Source organism: Amphiprion ocellaris, chromosome 3, assembly GCF_022539595.1.
Source record: "Amphiprion ocellaris isolate individual 3 ecotype Okinawa chromosome 3, ASM2253959v1, whole genome shotgun sequence".
In the NCBI taxonomy this organism is placed as follows: Eukaryota; Metazoa; Chordata; class Actinopteri; family Pomacentridae; genus Amphiprion; species Amphiprion ocellaris.
Genome location: NC_072768.1, coordinates 5852530 through 5869745, shown reverse-complemented (window position 1 = coordinate 5869745; position 17216 = coordinate 5852530). Strand labels below are relative to the sequence as shown.

The window sequence follows — 17216 nt, the reverse complement described above, 5'->3', positions numbered from 1 at the left end:
TCTGCTGAGAGAACACAATAGCCCCACTGAGCTGGCATAGGACACAGACACAGAATCCCATCTGGCTGTCTCCATGCCCATGCTTAGGCTATCTTTTATCACTTCCCTGTTCTCCCTGCAGCATCTATCTGATTGAATTAATGCTGTCCCTTTTAAATAATAAAATAGCCTTTGCGTGGCTCATTCAAATCTGAAAATAATTTTGTGACAATAAGAGATAAAGACACTCGTGGGCAGGTATTGCATATTGTTTTTCGGCCAAACAAAGGCGACCATTGTTTCATCTGTGTAATCTAGTATGACAACAAGCACACTGTCCTTATTATAATAGCTGGTGAATGATGAAATGCATTGCAAATGTGAGACACTTGGATTAAATGTCTCTCCTCATATGCATGTGCGTATGAGGATTTTTCTTCTTTGCTAGATCTATTATAACCGGTTTGGGTGCATGCTTGCAAACGTGCCCTCATTTCCTACTAATGCCCTCCGATCACGTCTTGCAAACAGGATACGTGTTTTGCTGGTTCAACGGTGCTTTCTACACCTTCTCAGGTGGACTGTCTGCTCTTGCTTGCTTGTTGTTCTTGAGAACCATTTTTGTTACAGGCCTCAGATAATCATACACGAACTCCTCAGGATTGTGCACGTTTAAGTATGATTTGAATCAGATGCCAGCTGCCTTTGTGCACTCTCACACACTGAAGGTATGTAAAGTCAGGGTTTGCATTCACCGGCCAGTGGTGTGTTAGGGAAATCAAGTCCTTGTCTGCAGAGGTTAGATCAGTCACGATCATTTGCATAACTGTTCATTTATCTTCAGACAGTCACATCAAACATTTCCTCATATCAAAGCTCCCAGCAGCACCCACATTGTTCTGATGTGAAATTCAGACCAGATTTGAGCTGTTTATGCCTGTCTGTGATTCTGATGATTAGATGGAAGTTGTCATTAATTTCTTCTCCCTGCAGTATATTAATGTGCACGTGCAATGTGCAGAATAATAATGATATTGCCATTAAATACAATGATGCATTTGATGTAAAGGTTAAATGAAACACAATCAGTCATGAATCTTTTGTGTGCGTCTGGCAGCGTAACGGTTTCCTTCCCTGCTGCCATTCTCAATGCCAAGCTTCCCATTATTATTTCAGAATTTAAACTTATAATTAAAACGAATAATTATAACTTTTGTTTTAGTGAGACATTAATCACAGCTGTGCTTGATTTTGTATAGATTTCAAATTAAAAGTGCACATGGGTGATATTGAGTGCAGCCCTAGAGAATGACAAAGTGTGATGGCTCCATATGAAAACACTGGATCTAAACAATGGAATATGATGGATATGCACTTCAATTTGAATTGCATTGCTTGCTTGTTTCATGTAATATAACAATGAGGCAATCAGTGGCTATTATTTGAGTCCCATCAGGAACAGTTACTGGCTCTATCGTCTCTCTGTTCGCAATTTTCTGTATTTCATCTAATCATCAGTGAAATACAAAATTATAGCAAACCCTTCTATTCACAGATGGTTCCCTGCTACCAGGGCAAAGTGTTCTGCTCATCCTTCAGAAATGTCATCAAGTCTGCTCACAAAAGGTTTATATTTGGTTCTCAGTAACAACATGACATGCAATTTCCTTCAGTTCATAACGCAGCATTATCGGTTTGTGACACTGATGGCTGAGAGAGCAGTGAGTGACAAAGCTGAAAGGGATGCAGCGGTGCAGTGGGCAAATTTTTAAAGCCATCAGGACAGATAATGACAGAATGTGGCGTCAATCAATGACACACTATGTAAAGAGGGGTTGAGAAAACCAGATAAATCAGAGTGATGATCAGACATGGATTTGCTTGTGAACACAGGCCAAAGAAAGAGGCCTTTTACTGACGCTGCTTTTATCTCGCTGGCTATCGAGGTCCAGTCGGTTGTGTGGTGCCTGCAGGAACCGGCCTGGCAGGTATTATGGCACGAACTGGCAAACCGTTAACTGTGTGGCATTCCACAGTGTCATATTAAAAACAGAGACGGCCTGTGAGTGCCTCTGAGTACATGGCTTCTCAAAGTCAGCAGCAGATTCAGTGGAAACGAGGTCGTGAACTGTGGCTCTAAATCACACGCTGTTGGCAGTCAGTATTTTTCAAGTCTGGGCAAGATTACCTGCATTTTTTGCATTTGACGATACCCCAAAATGCTTACTGATATGACTGATCAGCAACTCTAGAATAACATGTCTTGGTCTTGTAGTCTTTTAAAGTCTCAGGGACTGCCTTTTTAATTTTATAAAAATTGGAGACATGAAATTCTGAAAAAAGAGAGACTTTCATAAAATAAAAACACTCACAAGCTTTATTGTATAAAACACCAACAAACATTTACATACTTTCTCAACAGCTCAATAAATGCAAAATATGAAATATGATTAACCATATTGTTATTTTCTTGTAAATATTCATAGTTTATCACTTGTTTATGTGTTGTACTTCAATTCTGCATTGTGCTTTTGGTACGTTATTTTCTTATTATTTATTGCTATTTTAATGCTTTCATCAAGCATTTCTCCCAAAGGACACTTCACAGTATCAGTGTCAAAACACTGACTGTACATCTGTCTTTTGAATGCTGGATCATCATGTGTTCCTTTGGGATGTGGATGAAGTATCTGATTTGGACAGAAAAACAGGCTCACTTGTGCTTTTTGTTAACTTTTTTTTGGCATCTTTGTCAGCAAGTTTCTATGTAAACACATGAGCTTTTACTGCTAGTAAGGCACACTAAAGAACATCTCAGTGCAATATCACAACAAAAGGTTTTGCATTTTTTCTTAAAAAGTAGACAGGGAAAAAAACATTAAAACACATCCTTATCAAAAAACAGTCAATAAAAATGACAAGAAAACATCACATTTGCATACCACTCAAAAAAAAAATATAATCTAATGAAATTGTCACTTCTCGGACTCCCTCCATCCTCTTGCATTCCTTCCAAACTTGTAAACCAGCCTGCGTCCATCTACTCGTTCTAGGATTTCTCTTTTGTAGTAATATCTGTGACAGAGGAGAGACAAACAAAATGAATTCATTCTAGATCATCTAAAAGATGCTTCGAATTGTAAATACCAAATAAAACGTAGTGCGAGGCTTGAACTTTTCCGTTTAGTCAGATTGACTGAACTGATTGTCAGTAATGTTTCTACTAGTGTTCCACCACATTTACCCCCATTTCAAAATAACCCAGAGTGATCGTTAACTGCGTCTTTTACACTTCAACTGACAGTTCAACTGCTTCAGGATCTTATCTGTCATCTGCTTTCATTGCCAAGACAATGAAACTGACAGTCAGCTGACAGTTTAACATTCGTCTTTTTTACTTTACGTTTACAAATCAACTCCTTACTGGCTTTACGCTTAAGATGAACATATTAATTCCTCTCAGTGACACACCAGCTGTTTCCAGCTCCTTCAGCTGCAGTGCTTACACTACAGTTAAATTAATGAAAGGGTACGGCACATCATGCCCTTTCAGCGCATTAACTTCAGCAGTCACTTTGACTGCTTTAAACGCTTACACTTCAAGTTTTCTATTAATAAAACTCATTACACAAACACATTTGACCCTGTTAGCTGCATTTGCATTTGCAATTTTCTGTATAAGCGAGGATGCTTTCTTCAGAAAAACTGAGCCTTTTCTGAGTAACATTGTGCATTTGTTTAACAAAGTGTAGCAGATTGTAATTACTGCTTTTATCAGGTTACTGTGAGCCTATGGTTTGTACTTGATCAAATATGTAATAAGGTGAAAAGCATCATGGTTCATTTCTACAAGGCTCAGTAAATGAAAGAGTTAATGAAAGAAAGAAAAACCTTGCCAAAAGAAGATGGATGCAACACCAGTTATTTAAATGAATATGTTTTCTCTATAAATATGTTTTATGTTGGCTGAGGAGATCGAGTTTTGTGTCAGATGTTGCCGTCAAAAGGCCGATGGAAGATGTTTAATGTGATAAAAGTAATTAAAATAAAAGCAATAGTTTGAAGCAAACTTATGTTGGTCATTTCTAGTGAGAGCGCTCCTGTGCATATACTTCCATTGGGTCATAAAAGTCCAGGGGCAGAGAGAATGACAAAGCAGAATGCTGGTTGCTGTTTACGTCTTGTGCTTGGAATGTTACACAGCCAACCTGCCAAATTATCTTTTTAGTGCCGCAAGTTTGTGCAGGTGGTTAATGCAGCGGGAGTCGATCTCTAGATTTGATATAATTTTCCACTTGCCGTGGCACTTGAAGTAGTCTGAGTATTTTTCTTTTGGGAAAAATAGGTTCATTCTGCATGTTGTTTTGCTTTATCGCTGGTCAGTCTGTGGATTGGTGTGCCACTCCTCTGCAGTAAAACACTTCCATGTTTAGAGCTGATCTTAGTGACCTACATTTTAAAAGCTGTCCTGTTATGATACCTTGACCCGCGCTGACTCTTGGCTTACTTATTGAAGTTCACCTGAGTTTATCTCAGAGGCTTAGCCAGGTGATATTCCGCTGCTTTTGTTATCCATAACTGAGAGCACAGCACCAATCTGTTTGGTGATGCCATCAAGCAGCAAATCCTTCTGCGCCACTACAGTAAATAGAAAATCAGCTTTGTGGTCACAGTGACTATACCTGCAGGCACATTTTGTAGTTTCCATTGGTTTGCACTACAATGAAAGTAAGCTCATTAGATTAGCTCATTTGAATGTAAAGCTGTGTCTATTGCAGGAGCCGGCAAGATTTTCTGTGGAGAAGGCCATTTCTGCTCATTTGGGAGGGATATGTAGCAGATCAAAAAATGTGTCCACTTTAGGTAATGACCTATGGGAAGTGGTAAATATATCTTTTAAAGTGTTGAGGTCACTGGTTTTAGATGTGGGACTCTTAATGAAGCCGCTTAGAAGCATTTGAAGTTTCAAAGTACATTTTGTTGCTGTTACAGTATGTTCTTTTCAGTTGAAAGTGCATTATAAGCTTCTTAAGTAAATTGGATTAGGAACAATACAGTGTGAAATTTCTTCGTCATCACAGATTTTACAAGCCTTGGCCAAAGTAAGGAAAGCCCACGTTTTCATGTAGGAGGAGGGCTGGAGGGACAGGAAGTTATTTTCTCAAAACAAACAAACAACAAATAAACAAAAGTGTGAAAATTACAAGTTAACATAGGGGCCACAGTCTCCACTGAATTAAGATCAAAGCTAAATGCAAAAATAGAGATTTAACATTTGTATCTGCATTTATTTTTGACACAACATACAGTAATTTTTTTTTAAAAAGCAGAAAGGTTTCCCCTCTGGTTTTATGTTTACAACATGCAAACATGAGGTCTTTATGTAACGGTGTGCATTGTGAGCTGTGCAGACGTACCTCATTGCACGACTTAGTTTCTCATACGTCATGCTGTTGTTATTCTTCTTCTTGCCCCATAATTGTGCCACCGCCTCTGACTTGAGGAAGCGGAAAACCCCCTCTGTCCGATCCTCCCACTTGATCAGCCCCGGGTTTCGCTCTGGGTTCAGTAGAATGTCCCTGATGAACTCCCACAAGTGTGTCCCCCTCGGGTCTGTAAACACATCAGAACGTTTGCATTCTGAAAAATAAAAGATAGTATCTAAATATGTAAAGATGGGTTTCTGTTACTTACTGTGTTTTTTGACCTGATGAGGACGACTGAAAGACCGTTTGATATCTGGAAGAAAGACATCAAAGTACTGAGGAATTCTTTTATAAGTACCTATATAAATATATATTTTCATTTGTAATATTTCTGCGTGTGAAAACGTTATGTTGTAAATAATATAATTTCCTCACCAGGACTAGAAGGGGTGGGAGAAGCGACAGGTGCGAGGGAATGAAGTGAAGGATCATAGATTTCTATGTTCACAGAAAAAAAAACAATCCAAGTTAATTAATTACATTTGATGAATGGATTTTGAATGACATCATATTCGTAATGATATAGAGGATTAATATGTAATTGTTGTACCTCCTGGTGGAAAGCTGACATCTGGAAATGGACAGGAATAGTCTACTGTAAAAGAAAAAAAGTAAAGTGAGGACACAAGGAAATAACAAAGTAGCTATGGAGAAATTGACCCATTTTGGCATCTCTGTATTTTTTTTCTTTTGTTTGATAATATCAATCTGGAAGGTTCTTACATTCAGGTTTGAGATCCAGTTGCCCTATTTCTACATGGTACTGCCCTGTGCAAGGATAAAAAGTGAATTTATTATGTTATATTTCAAGACTGTTTGTTCACATTCACCACATTCATGATTACACATTAAAAATCCAAGGAGCAAATCATATCCTTCAGTGTACAAAGTCTCTCTAGGGCACTAAGTTTTGTGCTAGACAGTTTGACATTTCAAGAGATACTGGTGGAAGTCTGTAGTGTTGCTTTATGGCATATTCAGACATCATTTTACAACCCAGAACAGGAGCATGGTGCAGTATTTTTAGAGTAAACAGAGTCAGAGCCTTTACTATTTTCATAATTGGTAAAAGGAGTGAAAGACTAACTGGCAAATCACTTTCTACACTCTTTTTTTTGGTCTTCAGAATAAAAATGTGTAGAGAAACAAAAAAGAAAATAGCAACAAGCAAGGTTCAACTGGAAACAAAACTAAAAATGTAATTTAAGTTCTAATAACTTCTTCATGCTGTCTTGTAGCTTGAGAAGGATATTCAATGTATTAAAATGTGACACAGTATCCAATGAAACTGAGGTGGTTGTTTAAAACCAGACACAACAATAGCAGGTCTGTGCTCTTGGTTCAGATTCAGAGGTTTGGTTTACCGTAAATGTCTTTGTAAGATGGAGGTTAAACCTGTTGTGCCAGGTCTTCTGGCACTACTCTGGTTCAGATGATAGATAAAATATGATGTGCTGATGTCATTCATCATATAATGTTGCCAAGTATTTGTGACATCTCGTTTAATGAGCCATGATTTCCAGACAATAGTTATAGAGGAAGGACAAACAGTGAAGCCTCAGCCTTAAAAACTCAGTTTCTTTACAAGCTTAAATTAAGAAAAAAAAAAACAGTGGATGAGCCAATTCTTAGCTTGTTTCTCAGCTTCACACCCCCTCTGTGCTTTGTTAGGAGACCCATTCGAGCAAGAGCAAACAACAAATCCATCATCTCCCTCGTTTTAAGTACTCCTTCACCCCTCTACAGCACCATGCAGTGCGACCCCTGACCGGCTCTGTGATCCCTTCTCAGCAACACTTCATCAAGACTCTGCTCCAGACACAACTCGAATCACCCAGCTTCTCTTTTATTGGGACTAATCATCTTCCTTTTTTGCCCCTTCAGCTCCTCTCTCAGAGTTTGAGACGCACCGCTCCACTTGAGCTCTGTGATGCTGTGGAAGAGAATGGGTCCCAGGCTGCCAGCAGCACGGATGAAGTCCTGGTAGCTCAGGCTGCAGAGCTGATGGCCTTCCATGTCAAAGTTTTGGAAGGGAATGCTGGAGGCATCAATCTGGTGGATGTCCAGGACCTGCTGCAGCCACTCCCACACCTGGTACTTACTCCAGAACTGAGGCTGGGATTCATGAGGCCACAGGCGACTTGTGTAACCAGACATCACCAATGGGCCTGGGGGACAGACATGAGTACTTTATGAAACTATTCCAAAACAAAATATTTGTCTACATGACTGAATTAATTGTGTTTTAATGTAAAGTTGTATCTGATGAGGGAAACATGAATTCCCCCACTGAAGGTATTTGGCAATAATTAATCTGCAGAACAGTTTACCGAGAGAGCTGTTGAGCTGTTTCTCAGTTGGGAATCCCTAATTCATGCCTTGTTTTTCAGAGCTCTGGGCTCACCAGGTAAGCAATACATCAGCTGCTAATTGTTGAATGATTTTCATTTTGCATTGCAGTTGCATAAGCGGCGAGTGAAATGGATTGTTTAATAGAGAGCAATCAAAAGCCTTGAGCAGAACATTTTAGCATATTTTCTTGAGGCATTTTGGGCTATTATTCACACAGTTTAATTAACTGATTTATGTCAGTGCTTGTGTAATGCCAGGAAAGCATAGGCTTCATTTTAATTGTGTTGGTGTAGATTATAATCCTCACCATCAGGGTAGGAGTTAGTAGGGCCCCAGGTAGTGGTGAGCTGGCTGTCCAGAGCAGTGGATGAAGTTACACTCATATTGTAGCTTCTACAGTCTGATGTACCATGGCCCAGGGGCTGAGGCAGGAGAGTAGTAGTTTACTCTGTGGATAGATAGAAGATGAAGCACTCTTTAGAGTTTTAGGTGCACAGCAAAATAATACATATGTCACTGTCTTTACATTATATCAGCACTCAGTTACTGACATTGCAAACAGAAAGAGCTTCTCCTGCTGCCTTATATTAGCAGTGTTCAACAGTTATTGCGTATCAGCCGCAGCAAATTCAATCTGTCAGCACAGTAAGTGCTAACTGCCATCTGGGAAACAGATTCACAGCGAGTGTTTGCTGTATCATTACACTCTTCTCGCTGTTACCGTGGCAACTACCGGTGTCGCCAAGTCAACCAGGCCTTAAAATCTTACATTAAATTGCATAAATAAGTTGTTTTATGAAATTTGATGCATTTAACTCATCATCTTCATAAGTTGTACTAAAAGAGCAGCAACACAAAGTAAGCTCAGTGTCAGCACACTTTGTGGTTTGAGTTGTGCATTGGACACGCTACAGACAAATGGGTTTTATGATTGAATGGAAGACTATTTGTTTTTGCACAAAGCATTGGTTTCATTTACTTGTCAGTTTTGCGATCACGTTTGTTTTGTAGTGTATTCAGTTGAGTGGATGCTGAAAATGAATAATACCAACTTACTGAACATTTTGCAGTTGCAGTTAGTTTTAAAGGACTTGCTGTGCTCTGTGCATCTACAAGGTTTGAATAAAGGCATGTTTCAGAAACAACCACAAGTAGATTTGCATCCCATGTAAATACAGCTCGTCAACAGTTCAGTTTGGCGACAGAGGTGTTGCATGTGCACAATAGTTCAGTCATGGTTCGCACGGTTCACTGCCAGTATCAGGTTTTATGTTACTGTTAAGTGGAATATTTGGGACACGAGACATGAAATGCCACCCTGTTACTTATTAGCTAAGTTAATGGTGCTGCTGCTAAAATAAATGGCTGCTCTATATTTCGCTGTCTGCATTGATGGTTTGTTTCCAAGTGTTTTGTTATAAGTGGTCACATTGTCCAACATTTAAAAAAAGCTTCACAGATTTGGGACAGAAACTTAATTTGTTTTAAAAAAGTTCTGAAATCTGAGAGGAATGCAAAAGGGTGTTTGTGAGCACCCTGGTTATGTATTAAAATCAAACTATCAAAGGCCAGGATAATGAGCTATACGACGGTAAATAATAAAACTAATACCTGTGCATCGTGTTGTTTCCTGAAAGCTCTTGGTCACACTTTTATGGTAGGTTATAAACAAAATTCCACCAAGCCATGTCACACATTTCAACAGTGTTGACTAAACTAACACATCTCTGACATACGGAAGCGAATTAATTTCTTAAAAGATCTGGCAAATCAGATTTATAACGACCTACACTCAAGATCTCTGAGTGAGATTTTCCCAGTAGATAGATGACACATGTCGTCATGCCAAAGTAGATCAGCTCTGCAGCTGACAATGCGCTGAGATTGCTCAAACACCTCATGCTGTGTGTTGACCCCGACTGTCTACTACTGCCAAGCATGTATCTTATCAAAAAGGCAGCGAGTAGTTTCTGTCAATACAACAATCGTGCAGCAGTACAAAAGCAAAGAGCCATAGTTATGGATCAATATCCCTTCAGCTGAGTCATAGTGAAAAATCCCTCAACTGTATTTGCCATTATATGAGGACATAAGCAACTCATTTGAAGAAGTTCACATGAGAATTGTGTCAGCTCTGTTGACAAGAGTGTTTCCTTTTATTTCAATCATATTCATAACCACGTGGCAGCATTTAAAGTACCGAAGTTCATAGGTTTCATGTTTTTACTATCCTGTTTTTTGTTCTGTTTTTTTCTTTCACCGCCTGGAAATATTGCTTCTGAAAGTAACCTGTAATTAAAACTTGGACTTGATGCTATGGCATTAAATATGAAAGCTTACTGCATTACCAACAGCTGAAATAGACTGAGAAGGTGAAGCCTTGACATTGTGAAAGTGCACAGTGACAGACTAGCACAGACAAATATGTTGAAGTTAATGCATTAAATTATGTGCAATCTTTGATACTACTGTGCCCAAATTTTTGTTAAAATTGCAGATGATGTTCTGTATGACGCCACACCACATCGTCACTCTATAGCCGAACATCGCTATAACAGCAGACACATGGAAAAAGGAGAAACAACACATGGACAGGCTTCTTGATTAAAACAGGTTAAAAAGCCAGTGAGAGCCTGTTGCACATTTTCATGATGACTCATTATAATTTTGGAATGAAATGGCACACGCTGAGCCTATTAGAACAACCCCCAGTTAAACTACACTGCATCCAGTCATTTTCAAAAGCGCTGCTGGTTGCCCAGCACCATTATGGCAACCTACCAGAGCAGTAGAATGGGGTCCAATCAGACCTGATGGAGGTCTCAAGTAGATCCGCTCTCAACACAGCTGAATGGATCAATACAGTTTTCTGGAGAGTCCAATACTGTAGCGCACTTGTGCTTGCAGCCAGACAAAGTGAGTTGTGCTTCCCAAATCTTTGAATTAACAGATGTACACAGGCACTACAGGTGCTTCCCCACGACAATGGGTTTTTTATCCAGCTAACTTCCTTATCCCGTCCAATTGGCTACCTGTTCAGGCTCATACCAGGCAAGTATTTGCATAATTCACACCCACACGCACACAGAGACATGAAACCATCCACACAAACACCTGACATAACTTTTATATTCCCTGTTTGCACAGTTTCCTCTCATGCTCTCAAACACAAGCTCACTCAAGCAGAAAAGCACACACTTATGAGGAGGCACATAGGCAGGCATAGATCCAAAAACACTAGAAAGCCCACAAAGGGAAAGTTAAATTGCTTAAAGTTACCGTTCACATTGTTGCCTAAAATAGTGTTTAAGCTTGGAGAAATTTCCCCCCTGTGTTACGTGGTGCAACATTTGTTTGCTTTATTTCATCATGATGAACGAGGTGCTGACAGTTTAGGTAGGAGGACCTGAGAGAATTTGCTCCTTTTGCCTTTGTGAAAGTTGCTGCAACTGCATGGTGGAGAAACATTAGTAACTGTGTGCCTGAAAAGACTGTAAGAAAATGGCTTCATCAGGGTTACACATTTGCAAATGCCTCTGACTCGCTACTGTGTCTTCTGTGGCTTCTTTCAGCTGTACATTTGCAAATTAAATGCACACTGTTCGCTATTTAGGACGAGCTTGTTTTAGTTTCACTCTCAGCTACGGATGACCTCATGGTATCGCAATCTCATTAAACTTTGATCAGCTCTTAAAATAGCTTCCACCAGCATGCAGTGAGCCACAGGTGTCTGAGTAAAGACTGACAGATGAAAATTAGCTTTGTTATGTGTCTCAAAAAATCTCAGTAAGCATCCCACAACAGAGACAGGAGCGGAGAATCAAAAGCAGCATTTAGTTAAGTGTGAATTATTTCCCAGTATTCGTACATGCTGAACTATGTCTCTGTGAGGTATTTCCTTTGAAATTCACAAGATTTGCTGTCTTGTGAAGAGGGTATCAAATTGATCCGTAAATAGCATGTTATATTTAGCGAAGACAAAGCAAATACTGTTACATAGAACGGGTAAAATCTTGTTTCTATTTGAGTCAACCATTGTACACAGCAAGAATGTAAGCCAGTGCCTGTCAAAGTGATTACTTTTCTCAAATTCCTCCAAACATGTTTGTCCTGTTTAGGTGGTGTTTTTTTTTTCCATCAGTCAAATGCAGAGCCCGCATTTCCAAATGAAAACAGATTAAACAGTATCCTCGCAGAAGCAAATGTGTCAAAAAAAAACACAGCTTTACTGAACTTTGTCACCCCCTTATATCTGCAGTTGCCCCATCCCGACAGTGATCAGAGTGAGTTCAAACATTCTATTTTTGCTTGACGCCAATTAGGGATTTGGGCAAATTGTAACAACTTTGTTCTGAGATCTAAATCTGATCTGTAGCATTGTACCACTACAATACCTCTCGGGACCAGAGGCACTAACAGTATCATGTTGATAATTGAAGTGACTCTGAGCACGGTTGAACTGTATAATAGGCTGAAGCAAGGAGAGTTCTGTGAGGAAAAGTATGTCAGGTTTCTCTAGGAGCTGCTTCGGCAGAGTCGTGTGGAGGAAAACATGAGGTGATGCCGAACAAATAAACTCAATTAATTTATTCCTATAATGAGCAATATAATCACATGGAATCACTTCCAAGAATTAATATTTAATCGTCTCAGGAAAACCTGAATAAAACATGCATTGCGCTATTAAACAGCATATTTTATTATCCCAATAGGCTGACATTAATAGCCTTTCCTCCTTCCATAGATCCTGTGATCAACGTACTAGCTTCTGTGTGCTCCTTAGTTCATACTGTGCTCACTTTGGATGCTCTCACTCTCTCTGAGTGTGTGTGTGTGTGTGTGTGTGTGTGTGTGTGTGTGTGTGTGTGTGTGTGTGTGTGTGTGTGCGTGTGTGTGACTTGGACTCTTGCCCACAGCTCAGCCTCAGAGGTAATGAGGGAATTCAGTGTTAGTGTGATTATCTGTGAGAGTTCCCCTCATCTCCCCATGCACGCCAGATCGCTACAGTGCTAATGGTAAAACCCACTCCTCCTGATCTCCCTGCAACTCTCTGACACCGTCCGACCTGCATGGCTTGCAGATAAGTCGCCTCCAGCCCTCCCCGCAGCCAGTCTGCTGCCTATTTGTAACACAGGTGCTATTTTCTGGACTTTTTTTTTCTTGCAGCAGCAGTTTCCCCATCCCCTTTCTAAAGGGTAAAGTGCCTCCAGGGTGTAATTTGGGACCAGAGCTGCATTTGGTGCCGTCCCACTGTGAAGGCCTGACCAGATTTTATTGCAGCGAGATTAATACGGCCATCAGCAGTGAACGGAAGACGCACACTTCTCATTAAGGCCAGCAGTTTGGCCGGCTTCTCACCTTTTTCCTCTTTTTTTTGTTTCTTTCTCTATCTTGACTTTTCATTTGGCGTGTCACAGGGAGAGCCTGGTATTTGGCATTTCATTTCACGGATCTTCATTCTGCTTTTTTGGGGTGGATGTGGGTCGACATATGTAAAAGTCCACTGGGGGAATAGCAAAAAAAAAAAAAGAGAGAGAGAGAGAGTTGGAGAGATCAAAGTCTGTCATATCAGCTCCACTGTGTGAGAGTCAGCCTACCAACATTGTGAGACGCAGTGAAGACATCCTCCCAGACACAAGAAAATGTCATCAAAATGCTGGCATTATAGACAGTGTCAGCTATTTTTAAATAGAGTCAAGCAGAAGCTTATGTCACCCTCCAATAATAGTACACTACTGATCCATTTATAAAGAGGCTTATAACTTGCTTAGCGGTGCTGTGAAATATTAATGTTTTATTTGAGGATGCGGTCAAAAGTTTCCCTTTGATGGGAAAGGCTGTCAAAGCTGTCAGTCTGAAGAAGCAGACAAGACAGGAGGAGGGTACAGTTGTATGCTCTAATGAACAGGAACTTATTAGCTGGAGTATGTCTATTACTGTCCCACTTGCCTCCCCTCTTTCATTAACTGCTTATCACGCCTGTTAGTGTCATCTTTAATACTTCACATTTTGATTAGCATATGATCCATGGGGAAAGAAGGAAAAATCATTTTATTAGTGTCAATTACTGCTACAAATGACAATTTCACTGCCTAAATTGTAATTTTACGTTTCCTCCCTGTCAAAGAACAGTGACTGTGTAATTACAGTAATGAGAAGTGCAACAGAAAAAAAAATGAATTATTCACAATCCCCTTTCTTTCTTGTTCTTTTTGAACTCCATCATGTCTATTTGCTTGGCATCTGTCTAGCTGCATTAATGACTCCACGTATAGAACACAGGTTCGGCATGTCTCACAAGTGATGTGTTCAAGATGTAAGATTGCTAGAGCGTGGACTGGAATGATGTAAAAATACCATTTCACCTGTTCGCTGTCCAGGAGCTTGAATGCACTTGGCAGCGTGTAGATCTCTCTTTTGCCTGTAGGTGACACTGTTGTCTCATGCACTTGCTTGGGAATCTCTGGAAAATAAGGTTATGTGATGAGTGAACAACACAAATGTGATAGGAGAAGGTGTAGGCAGTGAAATATGCCTCCTGACAAGTATTGACTACGATGCCTATGGATGGTGCTACTCATATGACTTACCATAACCTACATACATTATTAGCTCTTATACGTAGGTGTGACAATGATAAATGAGAGCAAAACAGATATCAGAGATGTGACAGAAGGACAGAAAGAATCTCAAGGGGTGAATGGCCATTGTGTTGTGACATATAGGAGCTATACAGTAATATGGGTTTTCCAAAGCTTGCAGCAGCCCCTTGTACTTCAATTAACACCTTGGTGAGATGGACCACCAACACAGTTCTACCTGGACATCAGTGTCTGCTTTCCTGAGCCCTAACTACCACACATAGACTACATCAGTGAATCAGTCTCCTTTGAAAACAAGACAGTGAAACGCACAAAGTGAGGCTGTAACCTCCAGCATCTAGCTTTACTGTGTAGTACCATATGCATATCAGTGGATCCTGTGAGTTGAATTCGTAAAAAGGGTTTTTTGCATAGTGGCAAGCATACAAATAATTATTATCGGCCTGTGTATTTCTGTCTATGGCAGTTTGTTGGTTTTACAGTCCCTGACTTTACTGTTTTGGTTTCTTGTCACCGCTTTCCCCACCATCATTTTCAAATGCAGCTTTCAGAAGTAGCTGTCATAACTCACTGTTTGCTACTTCCTCTGACTGAAAAGACAGACACAAAAGCTGCAACTAGGTAGTGCACACATTGGATCCTTTCGTGTTAAAAGAGTCAGAGGAAAAACGCTGAGGTTGATTTTCTGGATGTGTAAATACATTAAAGTGTACATGATGTGTAATAGGTCGGTGTGGTGTTTACAACTTGGGTTCAAGTTACAAAAAAAAAAATCTGTTACTGCATCGGTTTCAATTGGCTGAAATGTGTAGAGAATGTGCTATTCGGAATCTATCTAGGAGATAGATGGGAAGATTGATACCGCTCTCATATCTGTTGGTTTGATAAGAGGATGCAGCCAGCGGAAAGACTGGAACCAGTGGGAAACAGATAGCTTGTCAGGCAACAAAATCAAATTACAATCACCTCTAAAGCTCACTATTTCACACGTTAGTTTAAGCATTGCAAAAACACCAAAGTACCCAAGTGCAAAACTGACATGTTATGATTTTATAGAGGGTTTTATGGAAATATCAGTTGGTATTTAGAGCAGAACAGCAGTGGAAGAGTTCAGAATGGAAATAAAAAGCAAAACAAAAACATATTTTTAAACACCTAACCTTGCTTCCCTTTCTACTAAACAGAAAAAGCATCTCTGCCTTTTGCATTAAAATGTTCCTGCCGGAGCACAGGGAACACTGCTTCCTATACTGTTGCATGTTTTAGAGCTAATTAATATATATCTGTATTCAGAAGTGACTGATGACTACTTGTGCTTGTCCTCATTTAGCATTTCATCATTGGGTCTTAAGCTGCCATCACTTAAACGCTTTAATTGGAAATGTGGAGTCTTAAGCCATTTAGTATCTCACTAAAATCAAAGCTAGTATGTCAAATGATTCTACACCTTGACAGCTTGACATAATAATTATTTTTGCACAAGTGATTATCCTGAGATTGCCAAGCATTCATTGCTAACACAAAGGTACTGGATCATGTCTTTATCTAACTATTAATAGTGTTTATTAATAGTTTTGATGTAGTTTTCAAACTGTTAGCTCAGTTCAGCTATACAGTGTCTACATTAAAGAAATGTTGCTGATGATGGCTTTCAAACTCCGTGGGATGATTGATTAATTCATGTGCTGATTGATGGCGACTTTGTGGAAGAAAATGTGATTTGCATTTTGAAATTGAAAGACAAAAGACACAAAAGATGTAAGACAGCACAGCACTGCTCACTCTTGACTGTCAGTCTGCATGAAAACAGTCTCATTTTCTATCTAAAATAACTACAGTATCTGTATCCCAAATACAAATGCAACGGAAAGGTGCTGGTTATGTTGCAGAGCACGCGGTTGGGGGAACCTTTTGGGGGAAATCTGTGCTGAAAAGACCCTACAGTAGAATGGACATAAGTACATGGGCTGTCTGTGTAATTACTTGGGCGTTGGCGAGGGTTATGAGTATAGTTGTTGCCATGGAGACATACAGTGTAAATCTTATCTTTGTCCACTTCTTTTAAAATAACACTCCTACTAGGTGCAAACTGCCAGCAATCGAGAAGTGAATAAAATGTGATCCATGTGACATGACTTACCAGCTCTGAAGGTTGAGCTGTGCAGCCAGCTAGCCACCTGTAGAAGCAGGGGGATGAAATGCTGGTCAGTTTTGATGAACTAGCCTTTTCCTGAAATTGCAACGTACCCTTTACTGCTTCCCTTGATTCTGGTTGTAGGATAATTCAGTGAAACTGTGTGTTGAAAGGCAGATCAATCCATTTTGACCCTCTCTGCTGAGTTAAACACAATTTCACATCGTAAGATAATGTTTAGCATTTTCAAACAGTTTAAGAGGTGAATATGAACAGAAGGAAATGATAGAAATCTTTGGATTTGATTTGTGATTTTCAATGTACTTTACTTATACTTTTATTCACTAGTTAACATCAACCAAAAACAGACAGGGAAGTGGAGAACAATATGGAATAAAAAAAAAGGAAATTCATTTATGTGGACATGAGGTGGTTGCAAAACAATTGGCAAAACTGTGCTGACTACTGATCGACTAAACTGAATTTATATACATAAACATAACTTCCACTTTGTAATAAAACAAACACATCATTGTGGCGGCTGCTGCCTTACACAATCTTTGAGCCTATGGAAATTCTATAGGGTGATGTCAGCTGCTCAGTGAACTGTTGACTATCTCACCATCTTGAACGCTGTTCACAAAGGCTGTCAACTCAAATGTC

At 39.6% G+C, this 17216-nt stretch overlaps 1 protein-coding gene across 1 annotated transcript; it reads right to left on the bottom strand.

The window, feature by feature from the left end:
* Positions 1-2325: 2325 nt before the first annotated feature.
* ehf (ets homologous factor) lies at positions 2326-10796 on the bottom strand. The gene is made up of 9 exons (XM_023263219.3): positions 10599-10796; positions 8125-8265; positions 7376-7633; positions 6189-6233; positions 6016-6060; positions 5841-5903; positions 5674-5718; positions 5397-5592; positions 2326-3054 (listed from the first exon to the last, which is right to left on the bottom strand). The coding sequence occupies exons 2-9, from the start codon at positions 8198-8200 to the stop codon at positions 2955-2957; spliced, it is 828 nt and encodes a 275-aa protein (XP_023118987.2). The 5' UTR covers positions 8201-8265; positions 10599-10796; the 3' UTR covers positions 2326-2954.
* Positions 10797-17216: the final 6420 nt, after the last annotated feature.